Source organism: Chlorocebus sabaeus, chromosome 12 (assembly GCF_047675955.1).
Source record: "Chlorocebus sabaeus isolate Y175 chromosome 12, mChlSab1.0.hap1, whole genome shotgun sequence".
In the NCBI taxonomy this organism is placed as follows: domain Eukaryota; kingdom Metazoa; phylum Chordata; class Mammalia; order Primates; family Cercopithecidae; genus Chlorocebus; species Chlorocebus sabaeus.
The window spans coordinates 13,852,208-13,876,029 of NC_132915.1; the positions used below are offsets into that span (position 1 = coordinate 13,852,208).

General features: G+C 38.1%; 1 protein-coding gene across 6 annotated transcripts in view; it reads left to right on the forward strand.

Moving 5' to 3' along the window:
• The window catches only part of KIF27 (kinesin family member 27), an 85,679-nt gene that overhangs the window by 37,988 nt on the left and 23,869 nt on the right, over positions 1-23,822 (forward strand). For all 6 annotated transcript variants that reach the window (XR_012094740.1, XM_037998559.2, XM_007969606.3 and 3 more), the window contains 5 exons: positions 886-1,041; positions 3,993-4,198; positions 7,414-7,611; positions 16,524-16,637; positions 19,292-19,468. Coding sequence is in view for 5 of the 6 variants with exons in the window: in XM_037998559.2 (XP_037854487.1) it covers positions 886-1,041; positions 3,993-4,198; positions 7,414-7,611; positions 16,524-16,637; positions 19,292-19,468 (851 nt within the window). In the remaining variant the exon portion in view is untranslated. The remainder of the gene's footprint in view (positions 1-885; positions 1,042-3,992; positions 4,199-7,413; positions 7,612-16,523; positions 16,638-19,291; positions 19,469-23,822) is intronic.

A 23,822-nucleotide genomic window follows, 5' to 3' on the forward strand; every position in this document is an offset into this window, starting at 1 on the left:
TGACCTTATGATCTGCACACCTTGACCTCCCAAAGTGCTGGGATTACAGGCATGAGCCACTGTGCCCAGCTGGTAGTAGTAGATTTTATTAACTCATCTCTCTTGGTCAATGTGTGATTGACCCACAAAAAGTAAGGGAATCGGGAATATAAATAACGTAAGTGCTACACTTTGAAAATGTAGAGCATCTCTTTAAGAACCTATACGTGGCTTTATGAGCCAAAAATTTAAGTATAACTAAAATAAATATAAAAATGTGGAAATAATAAAGGTAAATGCTACTCAAGCAGCCATGCTTGAGCTGTTTGTTACTGCTCTGCAACCAGGAAAAAAACTTACGTTGGAATGTAAATGAGCTTACACTAGTTTCTTCCTTGAGAAAGTCTGGCTATGAAAAAAATGTCACCTGAACTACAGCAGTATACCTAGTGACATAGTTTATTTACATTCTGGTGCAGGCAGTAACAAACAGTGCTAGACCACACTCTGAGTAGCCTGGTATAGTCTGCATTCTCCAATTACAATAAAAGTAGAAGTTGATAGGAAACAAATTCACCCCTCTATCCATCTGGAAATTTTACACCTGTCTCAAATAACTCATCTTAAAGGCAATGAGAAACTGTGTGTCTGAACCTATGGAATATTATGAAAGAATATATACATACATGTATTAATTTGTAAGAAAATAAAAACTCTTACTATAAGCTGTAATGCTAGAGTCCCAATTGCTGTGTATTTTTTCCCCTTTTTCCTTCCCTTCTTTTTTGTCTCTTCCACTGCCACCTCTAAATTGCTTTTGTGTCTGCTTTTCTTTTTTTTAACTCTACTTCTGTTGAATATTTTACCAGCAGATAGTTTTATTTCTGTGTGTGTGTTTTTTTTAAGATTTAAAGATTGATTATCTCCAGGAGAGTCAAGAATTGAATTTGCAAAAATTAAAGAATTCAGAACGCATACTTACTGAAGCTAAACAAAAAATGAGAGAACTTACAATTAACATCAAGATGAAGGAAGATCTGATTAAAGAATTAATAAAAACAGGTAATAGTATCTTGTGAACCAGCTTATATGGGAAAGAAAACTTCTAAAATTGCTTCTGATGTGTAACAGTTACTTTAGTATTTGAAGCTCTGATCTATCCACTTAGCTTGGATTGGTGTAAGAAGGTGAGTTTTTAGGCCAATGTGTGGAGGTTAGTTATCAAAAGAATTTTGTTCTTTTGGAATTTCACCTCTGAATTGTTCTAACCAGTGAACTCTGCATTGTGCTGAAATTCTGTGGCACTTAATGTGCCAATGACAACATGTTTATTTTTTTGAGACAGGGTCTTGCTCTGTCACTTAGGCTGGAGTGCAGTGGTGCAGTCATGACTCACTGCAGCCTTGACCTCTGGGGCTCAACCAGTCCTCCTACCTCAGCCTCCCAAGTAGCTGGGACTACAGGCATGTGCCACCATGCCCAGTACGCACCAGTAGTTTTTATAATTTTTTTTGTAGTGTATTAGAATTGATAAAATATAGTATAGATGTCCTGTTGTTATTAGTTGGCAGAAGCAGCTGCTATTCAAGAGAAGTCTTCAGTGAGAGGGCATTGAAAAGTAAGCACTCACTGACACTTTTGATAGTCACCATCTCTGAGGATTTTTAGGAAAGCTCCAAATTGCCCTTGGTTCTAATGAGCAAGAAAAGGGTCTTCTCTGTGTAAGCTCTGGTATCCTCTATTTTAATGCAACCACATTGGGTATACCAGGCTATAAAAACATGCTTGTTTAGTGAGATTCATAGTAAGATAACCTTTCTGAAAGAAAGTCGTTGATTCTAGTGGGTAAATATCCTCAACTTCCACAGGCAGTACCCTGATTCTAGATCAGCTCCTAGATACTCCTAAGAGGGGTCAACTGGGGTTTGATCCTGCCTGTGAGGAAGCAGCATGGTCAAACTAATTTAAACATCTGGGTAACTGGAGCTAGAATGATGCATAGTACACATGTCACTAGGAATGAGAAAGGAGAAAGCTTTGGGAAAGTAGCTAAGCAGAGGATGCTTCTTAAAAAATGTCAAAAAAAACCCCAAAACACAAAAAACTTAATGCCCTTAATGTTCTCTCACTGAAGATTTCTCTTGAATAGCAGCTACTTCTGCCAACTAAGTAGTTGGCAGTAAGTAATAACAGGACATCTATACTATATTTTATCAAGTCTAATACACTGCAAAAAAATTTTATAAAAACTACAGGTGCATACTGGGCTTGGTGGCACATGCCTGTAGTCCCAGCTACTTGGGAGGCTGAGGTAGGAGTACTGGTTGAGTCCCAGAGGTCAAGGCTGCAGTGAGTCATGATTGCACCACTGCACTCCAGCCTAGGTGACAGAGCGAGACCCTGTCTCAAAAAAATAAAATAAACATGTTGTAATTGGCACTGTATTTTTTTAGTGGTTCATAAAATATTGGTGTGTTGAACAATTAATGAATAGTCCAAAATGATTTGTTAAAATATAGTAGTTGTATTTTAAAGTTAGTCAAGTAATCGTAAATTAGAGTCAGAGGACAGTTCACAATGCATTTAGTTAAATAACGTTTATCAAAAAATGATGAGTATTTTTGGATAGCAGTATAACCAGCTATATAAATAGTATAATAGGCTGGGTGCAGTGGTTCACGCCTGTAATCCCAGCACTTTGGGAGGCCGAGGTAGGCGGATCATATGAGATCAGGAGTTCGAGACCAGCCTGGCCAACATGGTGAAACCCTGTCTCTACTAAAAATACAAAAATTAGCTGGGCATGGTGGCATGTGCCTATAATCCCAGCTACTTGGGAGACTGAGGCAGGAGAATTACTGGAAGCCAGGAGGCGGAGGTGGCAGTGAGAGGAGATTGCACCACTGCACTCTAGCCTGGGTGACAGAGCGAGACTCTTTCTAAATAAATATATAGTGTAATTCACTGTCTCTGGTGATTATTCATCCCCTGAGCTTTAGACTCCTATTTTTTACTGCCACGAGTTTGCCAGTCTAGTTCAGGGACAGTTGCCTATTCAGAGCAAATCAAAACCAAGCTTTTAGGGTCACTAGCTGGACTTAGAATAAAAAGAGATATAGAAATATCTATATTCTATTTTTTCTGTTCTATATATTAATAAGAAAAGAATTTAAAAGGAATTAATATTGAATAAGTTGAGGTTAGTGAAAAAGGAGAGTCAGCTGTGGATGAAAAGATTCTTAAGAGATATAACAATCAAATGTATTGTGGACTTTGTTTAGATCCTGATTAAACCAATTGTGAAACACATTTTGAGACAATTGGGAAAGTCTGAATATGGGCTGATTGGTATTAATATTGTTAGTGTGATAATGACTTTTTGGTTATGTCCATATTTTGTATGAATGCTGATTGCAGTATGTATAAGTAAAAGGAATTTAACAAAATGAAGTATGTATAGGTTAGATGAAATGACATCTGGGATTGCTTTATAATATGTAAGCAAAGTAAAACAAAAGGCATATTTGAAGCAGCTGTGACAAAATCTTGATAACTTTTAAATCTGGATGATGGGGATTCTATTATTTCTTTTGTTATATTTAAAATTTTTCATAGTAATTTAAAAAAGGAATTCAAGGAGACAGATTATTGGTAGCAGGAGGCTGGAGTATACTAAGCAAGAGGACAGTCACTCCAAATATCCTTCTTAACTGAGTTTGATGCCAGCAAAGCTCAACTACAAATTCAGAGGACCAGAAATGTCACTCTAAACGCCAAAGATTGAACCAGTGAGACTGGCCGCAGATGGAAACAATCATTAAGGAATTAATCATTAAGAGGCCTGATGGCAAGCTGTGTTTGATGGGGGTGGGTGGGGACAACTGGGTTTTTAATGCTATGCCTTAAATAGTATCACTGCCTGGCTGGATTTTAGAGTAGAGTATTTTTATGTTTTTGATGTTTAACTTCTTTTTACATAATTTATACTAATAATTATTATTATTATGGTTAAGGTAACGATGCCAAGTCTGTAAGCAAGCAGTATTCTTTGAAAGTAACAAAGCTAGAGCATGACGCAGAACAGGCAAAAGTCGAACTAACTGAAACACAAAAGCAGCTACAGGAGCTGGAAAACAAAGATCTTTCTGATGTTGCAATGAAGGTAAAATTACAGAAAGAGTTCCGTAAAAAGATGGATGCTGCAAAGCTGAGAGTTCAGGTAATTTAAAAAATGTAATTGAGAAAACTTACTTAAGCTTTCTTGCTTCTGAGGGTTCTTGTACTGAGTTAGGAAAGAAGTGGGATTCCGTTTATACCAGCAAGAGAAACTGGGTGTCAACTTTTTTAGTGTGCTGGTCGATTTACATATTTTACAATCTGGGTAGTATATTTCTTCATCGAAGAAGTATATTCTTTCAATCTTCATATCAAAAAACCACATGGTAAGAAATAAAGACAACCACAAAATAGTGTTTTTTTCCTGAAGGACAAAGGATTAAATAATGGTTAAATAATACAAATAAAACAGCTGGTACATATATGACACTTTGTAGACACTCAACAAATGAGAACTATTTCGAGATATGGTTTTCTGAAACCATAACTGATTGGCTTAAGAAGGGTTAATAACTTTGTGTACTGTGACTTATCCTTAACTTCCTAATGCCTGGTTTTAGCTTTAACTTTAGAAATAGCTACAGTTAAACATTCTATTCTGTGAGAAATATTCCATCACATAGAGATTTTGTGTGAAGAAGTCATTTCCAGGTGCTTTGGAGATAGTCACAGTGCTTTGTTAGTCTGATCATAATGAACTTTCTAAGATGCCTCCTCTATTTCTTTACCTCTCATGATCTACTGCTTTCGTGTTATATTTATATTTTTCCATTATAGGTAGAGTTGTAATTAATCTATTCACAGCATTATTATTATTGCTGAACTATGCCAGTTATTTGCTTTCAACAAAACAGGTGTTTACAATATACCTCTGGTGTGCCTGGTATATTGTAATATACCGGGATATTCTGGTGTGACAGGCCAGAAAAGTCCCTCCTGGGGTTTCTAATGCCACCTCAAACATCTGGATATTTCCACTAAAAGTTGTTACCTAAATAGCTTCTCAAGTCAACATCAAGTTAAAATAATATGACTTGAATGTTTGAACTGCTTAAAGGAGGACATAGGGTGGTTATCTATGTCACACCTTCCATTTCCCTTCAGAATAGTTATTTCCACTTTGGAATTCACCTTTCCATGCTTTGCTTCCGGCTGTATATCCTTTTCTGCTAAGAGTACTGATAAGGAAAGGAAATGAAAGGTGTAGAACTTTACCTCAAAAGAAACATCTGATACAGCAGAGGACAGAAACAAGACATAGTTTTAGAAATTTTGTACCTTTGACATATCCATGCACTACTCATGGGGATAAGGAGGATGAGGAGGACAGTAATTACCATTTGTTGAGGGCCTATACATACCAAATGGTTTATATGCATTATTTAATCCTTTGAAGTGGGCATTTTTAGTCATTTTACAAATGTGGAAACAAAGGTTTAGAAAGGCAAAATAACTCAGTCAGAGTCCCATAGTGGTGATGACAATACCAGTTTTCAGTACTCTTAACATATCATACTGGCATATATCTCAGCCCACTGCAACTGCCTCCTCCCAGACTCAAATGCTCCTCTTGCCTCAGGCTTTCAAATAGCTGGGACTACAGGCGTCCACCACCACGCCCGCAAATTTTTTTATTTTTAGTAGAGACGGGTTTCACCACGTTGGCCAGGCTAGTCTCAAACTCCTGACCTCAAGTGATCTGCCTGTCTCGGCCTCCAAAAGTGCTGGGATTACAGGTGTGAGTCACTGCACCCAGCCATATCATGCTGTTTTAAAATATTGAAATACTAATATTTTTATTGGTATAAAAAAGTTGTTTCAATTTTTAAAACAACATTTTTAAATTAAGGACTTCAAAAACCTGTGTTTTTAATGGCTTTAGGTATATGTAGAGCATTACATGCTGCATTAATAGTTTAATGCTGACAGATGCACTTTTGAGCAACTATAGAATAAGTGCAAAAGACAATGGCAACAGTACCTCACTCTTAAGACTTTCAGGATTTACACTGATATTTTTATTATTATGTGAAAAAGACACTAAAATGCTGGCATTATAATTTTTGCTGCAGTATTGTAATTACTGTCAATTGTAAGTGGCAAAGCCAGTGTCCAGATTTAGGTACTGGAAACGGCAAAGGCCTGTGGCCTCCAAGCCAGTGGTACCCAAAGTAGTTCATCTGCAGATTGTTCTTCTGCGATGAGATAAATGTCAATCATTGCACAGCTTTCTTGATCAAAAAAGTCTTGCATGAAAACATCAATCAAATCTATTAGTATGCTGAGGGGTGCAAATTGACAACAATGTGAACTAGCACTGGTCAACAGATCACATTTTGAGTAGCACTGCTCTAAGCAGCAATGCCTCTTGGATACTTAGTTTAATTAAAACAAAACTTGCCTATGCTAACACTTTATTGCCAAGATAAAGGAAATAATTAATTGTGGTTTGCATAATTTATGAATGACATCCCTTTACCTTTTTTATACCACCTAATTGGTACTTAGTGCAATGCTAATCACATAATACAAGTCTAATATGTGTTTGGTCAGGACTAAATTGTAACACAAGTAGTTTATATTAGTGGTGTGAACACTTTGAAAGTCTAATCTATCTATACGTAATTTTAGTTAGATGAGAAGGAATTTAAGATAAATGTTAAAATAGTAATTATAATGGTTGGTCACTCTCAGGGAAGATGTTATCAGCTCTGATCATCCTAACTCAGGGATTAATGATTTAGGCTATAGCTGTAGCTATAAAAACAACAGCACAGTGGAATGCTGCAGCCACCCAGAACAAATCTATATGAAAAGACCCCTGAGATAAGTAGGAAAAAAGGGAGACAGTAGTCTATATAGAATATATATGAAGCTATTTGCATGCATATGCATACTTTTTTCCTGGAAGAATATTTAAGAAATTGGTAATTTTGCATTGGGAATCAGGACAGGTAGATTAGGGGTGTATAAGAGTGACTCTTTTAAAATATAAATTCAGTTTTATAATGTTTTAACTATTTTTTAAATTAAAATACTTATTAATAAAAAGCAAATCATCTGTTTCATTTTGTTTGTTGTCCACATCAGGAAGTCTCATCATTCTTTATACTTTTACATATGTGATAAAAATTATGATGGTTTCCCTAATTGCAAAAATGGAAATGTATGAGAGGAAATGATTGTTTGTGAACCTGTCAAAAATAAATGAAAATCTAGGGAAAATTTCTTCCTTTACCATCAAATGAAAAGATTAAATTTAGTTGAGGAATGTGAGAGATTCAGTTTTTCATTTTGAAATATTCCATATGATCTCAGGTCTTACAGAAGAAGCAACAAGATAGTAAGAAACTGGCATCACTGTCAATCCAAAATGAAAAACGCGCTAATGAACTAGAGCAGAGTGTAGATCACATGAAGTATCAAAAGATACAGCTACAAAGAAAACTTCGAGAAGAAAATGAAAAAAGGAAGCAACTGGATGCAGTAATTAAGCGGGACCAGCAAAAAATCAAAGTAATATTGTCATACATTCCTGCTAAGTATAATATGAAACGTTAAACGACTCAGAGCTAACGAAGCCATGGTCTTCATTCAGTTGGCTTGTGAAGTATCTACCCTTGACCTGTCCTTTACTGCTGTCCTTATTCACTTTAAAGCTTTGTTCAGCTACATAGTAAAACCTATTTATTGAATTCTGAGTACTGTCTTGAAGGCTTTGACTTCACAAAAGAAGGTACAATGGTAATTTCTCTTAGTAGGATCTTAACTTTAATTGAAGCTGTCAAAAACATACATTTATAAAGCCAACTTTCTAAATAATACATACCGTTTGAATAGGATTTTCTGTTTTCAAAGTGCTTTGATATGCATTGTCTATGTGGCTACATAGAAAAAGCACCAGGTAAAGTGGTACCATTTCATTCACAGTGCGCAGAAAAATGATCAGATCTGTATGCACAGCAGTTCTAGAATAGATTGGGCTGGGGAGGAACTTAGTGGTGTCAGCCTAGGTTCTTGGACCAGGCTATCATGGGTTCAAATCCTAGCTTGCTCAGTAGCTTGCTCAGTTGCTGGCTGAGAGATTTATTGAAAAAGTAAATTTTCTCAAATTTCTCAAAAATTTTACCCTCTCTGTTTATTCTTATCTAAAATAGCCTTAATCCTACTTGTCCCACAGGGCTTTTTTGAAAAAGATGATGATGATCATAGTACAGACACTTATCTAGCACTATGTGCCAGGCTCTGTTCCGTTGAAATGTTAAGCTGAACCCAAGGCGTGGGACATAATTGGAGATTTCCTAGATATTTTAAAAATTAAGGTTTTATTTTTTTTAGAGCAGTTTTAGGTTCACAGCAAAATTGAAAGGAAGGTACAGAGATATGCCATATACTCCCTGTCCCTGCACATGTTTAGCCTCTCCCATTATCAGTATGCCCCAGATTTCCTAGATTTTCAACAATGGATATAACCTATTTTCCGACCTTAAAAAAAAAATCATAGAATTCAGCAATGGAAGGGACCTTAAAGAACATTTAAACCAAGTTACTGATTATTTATTATTAATTTTTAAGTTGTGGTAAAATATATATAACATAAATTTTACCGTTTTAACTTTTTTTTTTTTCTTTTTTTTGAGATGGAGTTTCACTCTTGTTGCCCAGGCTGAAGTGCAATTGTGTGATCTTGGCTCAACGCAACCTCTGCCTCCCAGGTTCAAGTGATTCTCCTGCCTCAGTCTCCTGAGTAGTTGGGATTACAGGCGTGTGCCACCATGCCTGGCTAATTTTGTATTTTTAGTAGAGACGGGGTTTCTCTACCAGTTCAGGCTGGTCTTGAACTCCCGACCTCAGGTGATTCGCCCGCCTCAGCCTCCCAAAGTGCTGGGATTACAGGCGTGAGCCACCATACCAGGCCCATTTTAACTATTTTTAAGTGTATAATTCAGTGGCATTAATTACATTCACAATCTTGTGCAACCATCCCCACTATTTATTTCCAAAACATTTTCTTCACCCTAGACAGATACTCTGTAACTATTACGGAATAGCAGCTCCTCATTTTCCCCTTCCCCCAGCCCCTGGTAATCTCTAATCTACTTTCTCTATGAATTTGCTTATTCTAGATACTTCATATAAGTAGAATTATGTAATATTTTACCTTCTGTGTCAGGCTCATTTCACTTAGATAATATTTTCAAGGTTTGTCTACATTACAGCATGTACAAGAACTTCATTCCCTTTTGTTGCCAAATAATATTCCATTGTATGGATATGCCACAGTTTCTTTATCAATTCTTCCATCAGTGGACACTTGAGTTGTTTCTACCATTTGGTTATTGTGAATAATGTTGCAACGAACACTGGCATACAAGTAAGTCTCTGTTTTCAATTCCTTTGGGTATGTACCTAGGAGTATGTACCTAGGAGTAGAATTTCTGGGTTATATGGTAAATCTGTGCTTAGCTTTTTGAGAAACCACTGTTCTCCAAAGCAGCAGCACCATTTTACATTTCCACCAGCAATGTGTAAATGTTCTAATTTCTCTACACTTTTGTCAACACCTGTTTTCTTTCTTTCTTTTTATTATACTCATCCAAGTAGGTATGAAGTTGTATCTCATTGTGGTTTTGGTTTGCATTTCCCTAATGACTAATGATGTTGAGCATCTTTTCGTGCGCTTATTGGCTGTTCATATATCTTCTTTGGAGAAATGTCTATTCAAGTTCTTTGTCCACATTTTAATTTGGTTCTTTGTCTTTGTTGTTGAGTTGTATGAGTTCTTTATATATTCTTGACATTAAATCCTATCAGATACATGATTTCCAAATATTTTTTCCTATTCTGTAGGTTTTCTTTATACTTTGATAATATCCTTTGATATGCAAAAATTTTTAGTTTCGTTGAAGTCCGATTTATCTATTTTTTTTCTTTCGTTGCCTGTGCTTTTTGGTCATGTCTAAAAATCCATTGCCTAAATCCAAGGTCAAGAAGATTTACCCCTATGTTTTCTGCTAAGAGTTTTATGGTTTTTGCTTTTATATTTAGGTCATTGGTCCATTTGGGGTCAGTTTTTGTATATGGTGTGAAGTAGTGGTCCAGATTTATTCTTTTGCATGTGGAACTCCAGTTGTACCAGTACCATCTGTTGAAGAGACTGTTCTTTCCTCCACTGAATGGATTTGGCACCCTTATCAAAAATCATTTGGAGGGGGAAATAGAGAAATGCTGATAGGGGAAATGGGGAGATGTTGGTCAAGTTGTGCAAAGTTGCAGTTGTGTAGAATAAATAAGTCTAGAGAGTTAATGTGCAGCATGATGACTATTGTATACTGGAAATTTGCTAAGAGAGTAGATTTCAGGTACTCTTACCACACACACACACACACACACACACACACACACACAAATGCTAACTATGTGAAGTGATAAATATGTTAGCTTGACTAATCATTTCACTATGTATATCAAAATATCATGTTGTATACCTTACATATGTACAGTTTTGTTTTTTTGAGACAGGGTCTCTGTCACCCAGGCTGAAGTGCAGTGGCATGATCATAGCCTACTGCAGCCTCCAATTCCTGGGCTCAAGTGATCCCCCTGCCTTAGCCTCCTAAGCAGTTGGGACTACAGACGTGCACCACCACACCTGGCTAATTTTTTTTTTTTCTACTTTTTGTAGAGAGTGTCTTGCTGTATTTCCCAGGCTGGTCTTGAACTCCTGGCTTCAAGTGATCCTCCGGTCTTGGCCTCTCAAAGTGTTGGGATTACAGGCCTGAGCCACCATGCTTGGCCCCAATTTTTATTAAAAAAAAAAAAAATCAACTGGCCATAGATGTATGGTTACCAAACTTCTTGGAAAGTTGACTGCATTTCTTTCTGTTACTTCTGCTTTCATTCATTCTCTTATCCTCTCCAGCTGGCTTCTGGCTCTATCACCCACTTCACAGCTCTTGAGAAGTTAACTAGTGCTCTTTCTGTCACTAAAGTCCTTATCTTAATACTGTGCATCCAGCACAGTTCAGCACTCCCTCCATCTTGTAGTATTTTCCCCTTGCCTTTGTGACATTATACTTTCCTTGTTTTTTCCTCTCTTTCTGATTGTTTGTTCTCCGTCTTGGCTAGCTCATCCCACTCTACTAGTCCTTTTAAATATGGGAGTTCCTCATGGTTCTGGTCTCTGCCCTCTTCTATACTCTATCCTAGGTGAGTATAGGATACTTTTCCATAGCTGCAATTAAACTGAAAATTTCCAAATTTAGTGCTTAATCCCAAGTCTGTTCTTTGAGCTCCAGCCTCTTCCCTAGGTTGTCTTATAGATGAATTCATGATCTTCCTTACTTACCTTTCCATGATTCCCCACTCCCTGCTCCCTTCATGGGTGAAAAAATGTAGTTCTCCAATGTGCCTTACATGATATATCAGTTGGGTGAGCTAGAAATTGAGGCATCATCATTGGCTCTTGCCTCTTTCTTATGCATATCCAATGAACCACTAAAGCCCTTCAGAGTATATCTTTAAAACACCATGAATCTGTCCAATTTTCATTTCTGCTGCCAACAACTTAGTCTGTTTTGTTTTAGCTCTTCTTCCAATGTGAAGATCAGGCGCACCTGTTTGGTGTTGTGGTCTTTGAGTTTTAACTCCTCATCTCTCATAGGCCATGGCTTAAACCAGCAAGACATAGCACTCTGTAAATCCATGCTTAGGGAAAAGAAGACACTCTCTTCTTCAAAGAGTAGAAGTCTGCTGAAGTGCAACTCTGCTTGTAACTCAAACTGTTTACCTTCTTATCTAGGGCACTTTTTTTTTTTTTTTTTTTTTTTTGAGACAAGGTCTTGCTCTGTCATCCGGGCTTGAGTGCAGTGATGTGATCACAGCTCACTGCAGCCTTGGCCTCCTGGGCTCAAGCAATTCTCCCCTCAGCCTCCCAGATAGCTAGGACTGCAGGCACGTGCCAGCGTACCTCACAATTTTTTTAACTTTTTGTAGAGATGAGGTCTTACTATGTTGCCCAGGCTGATCTCGAACTCCTAGGCTCAAGAGGTCCTTCTGCCTCAGCCTCCCAAAATGCTGGGATTACAGGCACAAGCCACCACACCTTGCCACCTAGGGCACTTTTATTCCATCTTGCCAGATCTCTAATTCTAGTGAAATGACCCATTTATGGGGGATAGCAGGTATTCCAGAAAAAGGAACAGACTTTCCCAAAGATATGTTGTTGATGTATCCTCCACTTAATGCAAAAACAGAAAACCTGCTTACAGTCCTAAAGAATATTTGTCGTCTGCTTGGAGCTAACTTTCTGACACCCCTGTCTGTCTCTTTTCTACTTGACTAAACCATTTCTAAAGAATAGTACAACTTTTGCGTAGGTTCTCTTCAGAGCAGCAGTTCTTAACTGAGGTCCATGGATAGGCTTTGAAGAAAAGATATGAGAACTCCTGAAATTGTGGGTGGTGGTGTGATTTTAAACTTTTTAACCACCCATTTCCTCATCTATAAAATGGATTTTATAATAGCCCCTATATCATAGGATTGTTGTGAGGGCTAAATGGGATAATTAAATAGATATAAAAAGCTTAGCACAGTGCCTGGTACACAGTTATTTTAATATGTATAACAAAGATTACAATGTAAGAAAAAAGGCATTGTCTGGAGCAACATGTGGAAGAGGGAATTAGAACTACTGCAGTATAGTTTTTTTTTTTTTTTGAGATGGAGGCTCTCTCTGTCACCCAGGTTGGAGTGCAGTGGTGAGGTCTCGTCTCACTGCAAGCTCCACCTCCCAGGTTCACACCATTCTCCTGCCTCAGCCTCCTGAGTAGCTGGGACTACAGGCACCCGCCACCACGCCTGGCTAATTTTTTTTGTCTTTTTAGTACACACGGTGTTTCACTGTGTTAGCCAGGATGGTCTCAATCTCCTGACCTCGTGATCCACCCACCTCGACCTCCCAAAGTGCTGGGATTACAGGTTCAGTATACTTTTAAAGTGTATGTGGACAAACAGAAATAGTAGAGAGTCAACTCCAAGTATAAGGTCTCTTTATTTAAGGTAGCTTTATTTCATCATCCTGAAATTTTCTAGGACTATGACAGGGCTAAATTATAGCTATGAACTAGAGCTAGGGAAGTATCAAGAACTATGGGTGGTAAAAAAAAAAAATAGGGTCTAAATTCACTCATAACCCAGATGGGTGTAACATTTTTCTTTATTTAGTCTATAGCACCTGTCTTCTTTGTGAGTACCCCTTTCTTCTTCTATCCATGTCATGATTATTGCTGGAAATATGGTGGAAACTAATCAGATGTTCTCTCTGTTCAAACCTTGTTCTAAAAATGTAAACACTTCCTTTAAATACTTCTCAGGTCTCTTGAATAAGAATGCTTAGTCTCTTAGCCTCCTGTTCCCTAGGCTTCTCTCCCTAAGATGGCATCCAGTGTATGTTGTGGTTGGGTGTATAGCTTTCTTTTATCCTATGCCTTGGAGTTGAGGATTGTGAGCAGCTGGAAATTGTTCTCCCTTGTCCACCTTACCCTGTCTAATCTGCTAGCCCCTGATGATGAAATCCCTGGCTGGTATAACTCACAGTTTGGTCTTGCTTCTGGTTTAGAGCATGGGGGTGCTTTCCCTTCATCTCATCTCCCACTAGCATTATTAGCCCCTGCTGAGGCTACTAGGCATTCTGTCTAGCTTGCTAGCCCAGTAGCCTGTCCTTATACCTAGTTTGGGAGCCAGTTCCCCATAATGAGTACCTACATTAGCTCTCAACTCAGGATCCATGCCACATGAGACCAAGGAGTCCAATTAGGGTCTCTTTCCTAATTGTACCTCTCTGCTCTTTCAGCAAGGCTGGGCAGTGTTGTATATGGGTGTGGGGCTTCTGCACTGCAGTCTGCATTTTCTCTCCTGAATAGTTTAGGGGCCCCTCTGTCCTCACTGATACCTTTACTTATCATCCCCCTTTCTGGACCAAAACTCAGAGCACAATTGGGAAACAAGTCTTTCTTACTGTCTCTTTTCTCCTTTCTGCCATTCCCAGGGCTGGAGAGCACTAGGCTTTTCTTTTTTTTTTTTTTTTTGAGACACAGTCTCGCTCTCTCGCCCAGGCTGGAGTGCAGTGGCGTGACCTTGGCTCACCGCAAACTCCGTTTCCTGGGTTCACACCATTCTTCTGCCTCAGCTCTCCGAGTAGCTGGGACTACAGGTGCCCGCCACCACACCCAGCTAATTATTTTTATTTTTTAGTAGAGACAGGGTATCACCATGTTAGCCAGGATGGTCTCGATCTTCTGACCTCGTGATCTGCCCTCTTCGGCCTCCCAAAGTGCTGGGCTTACAGGCGTAAGCCACTGCGCCCGGCCTAGGCTTTTCTTTTACTTCCTTTCTATCAGTGCTTCTGAAATTACTTGTGGAGAAGGTATAGTTTTTATTTTGTTATAAATTTGTCACAGCCTAACACTTTTATAAAACATGAATTAGTAGCAAAGTGAAATTTAAAATACACAAATAAAAGTCCATTTTAAAAATTGTTAAGAGTCATCAAACATAAAATTATTTTGTCAAATTGCTATAAAAGTATCTCAGCACTTTCAATTGCGTGCTTATCCATCATAGACCAGTAATACAGAGTATGTGGACTGGCCCACTTTGACTCATGTCCTCCTTCCTGTCCTGCGAAGCTTTAGTGATGAACAACGTCATTTCTAAACCCCTGGAGGGCACCGTGAACATTGTGCCTTTTGTTTTGTTTTGTTTTAAGACGGAGTCTCACTCTGTCACCGAGGCTGGAGTGCAGTGATGCGATCTCAGCTCACTGTAATCTCCGCCTCTCAAGTTGAAGCGATTCTTGTGCTCAGTCTCCTGAGTATCTGGGAATACAGGCACATGCCCAGCTAATTTTTGTATTTTTAGTAGAGACGGGGTTTCACCATGTTGGCCAGGCTGGTCTTGAACTTCTAACCTCAGGTGATCAGCCTGCCTCGGCCTCCCAAACTGCTGGATTACAGGCATGAGCCACCACGCCTGGCCAACATCGCACCTCTTGACTTGACCCTTAAGATGTGGATGGAGGCTGGGCGTGGTGGCTCATGCCTGTAATCCCAGCACGTTGAGAGGTTGAGGCAGGCGGATCACCTGAGGTCAGGAGTTCAAGACCAGCTTGGCCAACATGGTAAAACCCTATCTCTCCTAAAAAAAAAAAGAAAACACAAAAATTAGCCAGGTGTGGGGGCACACACCTATAATACCAGCTCCTCAGGAGACTGAGGCTTGAGAATTGCTTGAAACCTGGGAGACGGAGGTTGCAGTGAGCCGAGATTGTGCCATTGCATCCAGCCTGGGTGACAGAGTGAGACTTCGTCTAAAAAAAAAAAGATGTGGATGGAAACTAAAGAAATTTGAAAAATACGCTTCATAAGACCATGATCTGTCTTCCAAGTCTATTCTTATATTGCAACTCCCATTTTTGAACACCAGAAATTGAACATTACTTTTCTTTTTGCATTTTTACTATAATAAATTTTAATATACTCACAGCAGATGGATGTCTTGGGTGGAGTAACTATGAAGGTAATGAACTCAGAAAGGCAGAAGAGAAAAACCCACTTACAAATTTCAGAGTCTTATCCTTATTATGCTAATGTGTAACACTCATGAAGAATGAAAAAAACACTCAGTTTTGTTAGTAAATCTTAATTTTTGCAGTTATATTTTATTGCCTCAGTAAGAGCTAACATTCCTTTCTTCTTAGATATGCTAATTACCCTGGTCTGATCACTATACATTATATGTATTGAAATAATCACTATGTACTTCACGAATATGTGCAATTATTATTTGTCAATTAAAAATTAAGGCTGAGCATGGTGACTCATGCCTTTAATCCCTTCAGGAAATTGGGGCTGGAGGATCACTGGAGGCCAGGAAGATCACTGGAGACCAGCCTGGGCAACATAACAAGTCCCCATCCCTAAAAAAAAAAAATTAGCTGGATGTGGTGGTGCACACCTATAGTCCTAGCTACTTGGGAGGCTGAGATAGGTGAGAGGATTACTTGAGCCCAGGAGCTTGAGCTTACAGTGAGCTATGATCACACCATTGCACTCTAGTCTAGGTTACAGAGTGAGAGCCTATCTCTAAAAAAATTTTTTAAACAAAAAAATCCCCACATTATTTTCTTCTCAAATAGAGCCCCAGCTGTCATCTGCTCATTTTCTCTTTCTGTGACTAAGGAAGTAAATGTTAAGAAAATGTCACTGGATGGCTTGAGCCCAGGAGTTTGAGGCTGTGATTGTGCCACTGCACTTCAGCCTGGGTGACAGAGCGAGACCTTGTTTCCAAAAAAAGAAAATAATTATCATCAGCATACTTAATGGTCAGGTGTAAATGCAATAAGGTGTTTTCAATTTCTTTTTCTACAGGAACTACAATTAAAAACAGGACAGGAAGAAGGTCTAAAACCAAAAGCTGAGGATCTCGATGCATGTAACTTGAAAAGGAGAAAAGGTTCGTTTGGAAGTATAGACCAACTCCAGGTTTGTCAATTCTATTTAGTGTTTCCTCATTTCTCTTCAATCTGATGGTTGTCTAAATAGAGGTAAACTCACGCCTGTAATCCTAGCACTTTGGGACGCCAAGTTGGGTGGATCACCTGAGGTCAGGAGTTCGAGACCAGCCTGCTCAACATGGTAAAACCCCGTCACTACTAAAAATACAAAAATTAGCCGGGCTTGGTGGCGGGTGCCTGTAATCCCAGCTACTTGGGAGGCTGAGGCAGGAGAATCGCTTGAACCCTGGAGGTGGATGCTGCAGTGAGCCGAGACCACGCCACTGCACTCCAGCCTGGGCAACGAGCGAAACTCCCTCTCAACAAATAGATAGATAGATAGATGTAAAAACTGGTGGACTCTGAATAAAACCTTCAAACACTAGATGCCACCCGAATGCAAAATTTCTAGTATTTGTTTTGAAACTTTATTATTTTTATTTTCTTAAATTTTAGATTCAGGGATACATGTTCAGGTTTGTTATATGGGTATATTGTGTGATGCTAAGATTTGGGCTTCTAATAATCCTATTGCCCAAGTAGTGAAACTTTTATTATTACAAAATTATTTTCTCATCCAGAAATGTACTGTATTTTTGTTTTATCTTACTCTCAGCAGAATCAATATATTCTTATTTCAGTAGAAATGAATTTATTTGAATGTTGTAGAATATAAACATGAAATCTGTGTTCACTGGATTGTATTTATTCCCATCTCACGAAGATGAGTATATTTCTTTTTTTTTTTTCTTTTTTTCTTTTTTTTTTTGAGACTGAGTCTCGCTCTGTCGCTCAGGCTAGAGTGCAGTGGCGTGATCTCAGCTCACTGCAAGCTCCACCTCCTGTGTTCACGCCATTCTCCTGCCTCAGCCTCCTGAGTCTGGGGACTACAGGCGCCCACCACCATGTCCGGCTAATTTTTTGTATTTTTAGTATAGATGGGGTTTCACTGTGTTAGCCAGGATGGTCTTCATCTCCTGACCTTGTGATCAGCCTGCCTTGGCCTCCCAAAGTGCTGGGATTACAGGTGTGAGCCACTGCACCCGGCCAAAGACGAGTATATTTCTAAAAATCAGAACTCTACATTCAAAGAAAGCCAGATTGTATATGTACTCTATATATTAAAAAGCCATTATTTTAGTGCCATCTTTTAAAAAGAAAGTCATAATCCACAAACGAATTTTGAAGTTCAAAGAAATTGAAATTTTAAATTTTCTGTAAGAAAAAAATACTGTATTTAAAATACCCAGGATGCAATTATCTCTACCTTACTTTAAATTTATTCTCTCTTCATAAATTTTATATTACATTTTATTAGTGACATTTAATAGTGACATGTGTGCATTCTGACATGGGTGTGTACCCATTCCACCCAGAAATGTCATCACCAGTCGTAATTTTTTAGGTTTTTTACTTTTAAGTGGAGCTTAAAAAGAATCTCTTATTCATCTTTCAAACCCCACTCACAGTTTAAAAATGTTTGTAGAATATATTTAAGTTACTTGCTAGACTTCCTAGGATCTCCTACTGGATTATTTAAGGATATGACAAAACTAACATTTTTATAGTTGCTCTTTCTGTTCCTAATAATTGTAGAGCTACTATGACATTTTAGGCTCCAGTGTTATCTGGACATGATAGTGCTTATAAGATCATACTGTTAATATCTTGGTATTATTGGAAGACTCAATAGCTATGCATCTTCTTTGCCTTGGCCATTTTGCTCTCTTTTTTTAATACATATTCACTGTCTCATTGTATTATAGATTTCTAGAAACTGTTTCTAGAAGGTTCATGAAGGACTAGGAAATAATACTATATTGATTTCTTTTCCTATTTATTTATTGTTTTGGTGGCAGTGCTTCATTACCGTGTCCACTTGGTAGAGTTCCTTTTAAACAGTCATATTCCATCTATATTTATGTTTGTATTTGTTTCTGGGTATCCTTAATTCAAGAGAGTACTCAGATGTTTGTTTTGGAGATCTTTTCAGCAATTTTTTATTTTTGTTTTTTCTTTTTTTTTAAATAATTATTTGAGGTTGACAAGCTACAATGCAAATTGGGTTTCCTTCCAAACTCCATCATCTGTATCTCCCACTGTGTGTATTCATTTATTCACTTCATTGATTGACTGAATCAGGCATTGATTCACTCATTCATTTAACATTTTACTGAATGCCTACTGTGGCCCAGGCAATATGCCAGCCATGTGGATAGACAGTTAAAAACTACAGCCCCTGCAGTCAATTAAGGAGCTCAAGTTGGGGAGACAGATAAGTAGAGCAACCACCAGTGTAAGTGCTGTGAGGGAAATATGCACCACTACAACAGAGTAAAAGACTCCAGCATGTTCTTAATATAGGCATAGAAAATTATCAGTCCCTTATTTGTCAGGCTAAAAAATCCTAGACTGTTTAACATATCTGGGGAGTAAATTTTAATTCTTTATAAAACAACATAGCTACATCTTGATTAGAACCACTGATGTCTTTAGGATTTCAGATGGGAACCTGAGTTACTCTGAGTGATAGTTTTTGAATGTTCATTTAAGAGATTTCAGCCAATCTGAAATTATATTGTTACCATGTAATTTTTATGGCAGAAGGAAAAACAAGTAACTTTTTTTTGAATTTTAATGTAGAAATTGGATGAGCAAAAGAAATGGTTAGATGAAGAAGTAGAGAAAGTTCTGAACCAACGCCAAGAATTAGAGGAGCTGGAAGAAGACTTAAAGAAACGGGAGGCCATAGTTTCTAAGAAGGAGGCTCTATTACAGGAGAAGAGTCACCTGGAAAATAAGAAATTGAGATCTAGTCAGGTATTCTGTTTAATACACTATTTGATTCTGGTTGTAAACCACTCTACACTCCCCACTGGGATGACTATAATCAGAAAAACAGATAATAAGAAATGTGGGGAAGGAGGTGGAGAAATTGGGACCTTCATACACTGCTGTGAAATTGGAAAATGGTGCAGTTGCTTTGGATAATCATCTTGTAGTTCCTCAGAAGGCTAAACTTAGAGATACTATGTGACCCAGTAATCTCACTCCTAGGGATGGATGGATAGATAGATCTATTTCTATATGTATGTCTCCATGAGAAATGAAAGCATGTTTCCACACAAAAACTTGAACATGAACATTTATGGTAACATTATTCATAATAGCTAAAAACTGAAAACAACACAAATGTTCATCAAGTGATGAATGGATAAACTGATTATCTATACAATAGCATATTATTTGATAATAGAAGGGAATGAAGTACTGATATATGCTGCAACATGGATGAACCTTGAAAACCTATGTTAGGTGAAAGAAACTAGTCACAAAAGACCACCTTTGTATAATACCATTTATATCAAGTCTCTAGAATAGGCAATTCCATTTCTGTCCAGAGACAAAAAAGTAGAATAGTGGTTACCTAGGGTTGGTGGGGGACTGGGGAGGAAATAGAATGCCTACTAATAGGTGTGGGGTTTCTTTTTTTGGGGGGGTGATGAAAATGTAAAATTGATTGTGGTGATGGTTATATAACTGTGAATATACAAAAAACCATTGAATTATATACTTTATTGTTATTTTTTATTTTTCGAGATGGAGTCTCGCTCTGTCGCCCAGGTTAGAGTGTAGTGGCGCGATCTCTGCTCACCGCAACCTCTGCCTCCCGGTTCAAGAGATTCTTCTGCCTCAGCCTCCTAAGTAGCTGGGATTACAGACGCGTGCCACCAGGCCCAGCTAATTTTTGTATTTTTAGTAGAGAGGGGTTTCACCATGTTGGTCAGGTTGGTCTCAAACTCCTGACCTTGTGATCAGCCAGTCTTGGCCTCCCAAAGTGCTGGGATTACAGGCGTGAGCCACCATGCCCAGATTTGAATTATATACTTTACATTGGTGAATTGTATGGTATGTAGATTATATCTCATTAAAGCTATTATGTTTTTTGAAAAGCCATAAAAAGGAAAAGACAGTAGAGGAGATAACAGAGGACAAAAGATTACCAAAAAAAGAAAAGATGGAAAAGCAAATAGATGAGAGCTTATTAACTTAGCAGAACAGAAGATGCTGCAGTCCAAGTACCTAGAGGGACACAAATGAGAACCAGGCCAAGATCCTACATATATGCTGTCACTATACATCTTATCAGCTTTTTAATATCTGACTCTGAAATGTGATGGGCATTTTAGGAATGCTTTAGATGTTTTCCTTTTAAAAAAAAATAACAGCTTTAGAGAGATAAAATTCACATAGAACATCAAAAAGATTCAGAAATGAAGGGACCAAGATTTTCAGAAGGCAAGAGTAGCATAAAGATGAAAACAGGGCATAGTCATGAAACTATTTTTTCTCACTCTGGGACCAATTTATTTTCCGAAGATTGAACCAGGCACTGCAAAGGTTGTGATAAGTCAAAAAACTCCAAATAGGGAATGAATGCAAGTCTGCATATGAATTGTGAAACATCTATTTCCTAATCTCTACTTGGATCCAAGAATGCTGGCCCAGATTTATACTTCCTAGCAGGAGATTAACATATTTTCTGAAACATCTAAAAAGATATAAAAACACTTAAATTTGGAAGCTGCCAACTAAGTGGCCCACATGTATGCTATCACCACAAATCTTAGCAGCTTTTTGATACCTGAATCTGAAATATGATGGACATTTCAGGAATGCCACTATTAAAGACAGAAAACAAAACAAAAGGAAAAAATAAACTCACAGACATTAGAGATAGAGCAAGAAGCGGAAAAAACTTCACAGAAATCTTAATATCCTCAGTGTGGTAAAAGATGACTATAAAGAACTACAAGTTATTAAAAACATGAACTCTTGGAAATTAAAAGCGTTGGAGGATAGGCAGGGTGCGGTGGCTCATGGCTGTAATCCCAGCACTTTGGGAGGCCAAGGTGGGTGGATCACTGGAGGTCAGGAGTTCGACACCAGCCTGACCAACATGGTGAAACCCTGTCTCTTCTAAAAATACAAAAATTAGCCAGGCGTGGTTGTGGGCACCTGTAATCCCAGGTACTTGGGAGGTGAGGCAGAAGAATCGCTTGAACCTGAGAGGCAGAGGTTGTAATGAGCCAAGACGGTGCCATTGCACTTCAGTCTGGGCAACAAGAGCAAAACTCCATCTCAAAAAATAGGGTCAGAGGATAAAGTTGAGGAAATATCCCCAAAAGTAAGTAAAAATATAATAGAAAGTAGGAGAGAAAAAAATTTAATTGGCAGATAAATCCAGGAAGCCCAAGATCCAAGTAATGGGAATTCCAGAAAGATACAACAGAGAAAACAGAAGAGATTATCAAAGACATCATATAAAAAATTTTCTTGGCCAGGCACGGTGGCTCACGCCTGTAATCCCAGCACTTTGGGAGGCCGAGGTGGGCAGATCACGAGGTCAGGAGATGGAGACCATCCTGGCTAACACGGTGAAACCCTGTCTCTACTAAAAATACAAAAAAATTAGCCAGGCGTGGTGGCAGGCGCCTGTAGTCCCAGCTACTTGGGAGGCTGAGGCAGGAGATTGGCGTGAATCTGGGAGGCGGAGCTTGCAGTAAGCTGAGATCACGCCACTGCACTCTAGCCTGGGTGACAGAGCGAGACTCCGTCTCAAAAAAAAAAAAAAAAATTTTTTTTTCTCAACACCAGTAATATGAGACTCTAGACTGAAATAGCCCATCAAGGGCCCAGCAAAATGAGTACCCAAAACATAGCATTGTGAAGGTTTGGATACACTGAGGAAAAAAGAAGGTCCTGAAAGCATCTAGACAAAAAAGACTACTTATAAATTGCAAGAATCAGAATGGCATTGAACTTCTCAGCTTTCCTCATGACAAGTTTAAGATCTGAAGCAATCTTTAAACTCATGAGGAAAATTAAGTCTAATAAATAATTTTCTTCTTAGCCAAACTGTCAATCAAATGTGAAGCTATAATAAGCATTTTCAGGTAAAAAAAACAAAAACAAAAATCTCCCATTAAGCCTGTCCAAGGAAACTACTAGAGAATGTGCTCCACAAAAATAATGGCATAAACTCTGAAAAAGGAAGACTCGGGATTCTGAAAATGTGCTGCAACATGGAAATTCTCAGGAAATACCAAAGGGAAGACCCAGGACAACTGGTCCAGTGTGGAGCAGGATGGACGCTCCAGGCAAAATGTTTCCAGAAAAGAACGGATTGAAAAGATTTCCTGATAAGTTTGATCAAATGAAAAAGTGTTGAGGAATTTTATAGTTCTTTTGGAGAAGAATTAGCTATAAGGTGCAATAAAAAGTTGTATCAACACAGAAGCATGATCATTTCACACTAGATCACCTATGAATAACAAAGTTATAATAATGAAAATGAATATTGATTGAACTAAAAACTGTAATGTAACTTATATTGGGAGAATGGAGGAGATTGGGAAGTAGAGTAGCTATAAGAGTGCTAAATCCTCATCTCCCATAATACACAGTCAATAGATAATGTCTAAAATTGATAATGTCATTCAGAAACATAGACATAAACACCAGAAGAACCAACTGAAAAGGTTGAAGGTGGCTGTCTGGGAGTAGGATTCAATTAAAAGCTTGGGGGAGGGGAATGCTTTTTTAAAATTATAAACCTTATGATAGTATGTGTCTATATAATAAACCTTATGGTAGTATATGCAGATAATTACTGTGAAAAATATTTTACAAATTACCTGAAATTTGACCATAATGAACATCTCCATAAATCTGGCCATATTTTCTCATCATAATGAATTAAGAGTAAAAACAAATTATATGTTTAAGCCAACCAATCATATGTTTAAACACACCAAAGCTCAACCCCTAGTACATAATTCTACAATGTAGAATGTGAGCCAAGAAAGAAAAGTTCAGTTTAGAAAATAAGAAAAAAGAAAAATACTGCCTCTGAAAACCTAGTCAAGGCAATTCTTGGTAGTAAACTCAGAGTTTAAATAAAGGTTTTTTTTTTTTTTTTTTTTTTTTTTTGAATTTTGATGCAGGGTTTATTAGGAAGGCTGCTGAGAGATTGGAGACAGGGCCCCAAATTTGGCTCAGCATTCCTTTACTCAGTGGAGTAATCCTTTGTTTAGGATGAGCCTGTCTAGCCCAAAGTACTATAACTGAGAAAGGGAGATGGAGGAAGAGAAAAGAGCATTGTCGTAATAAA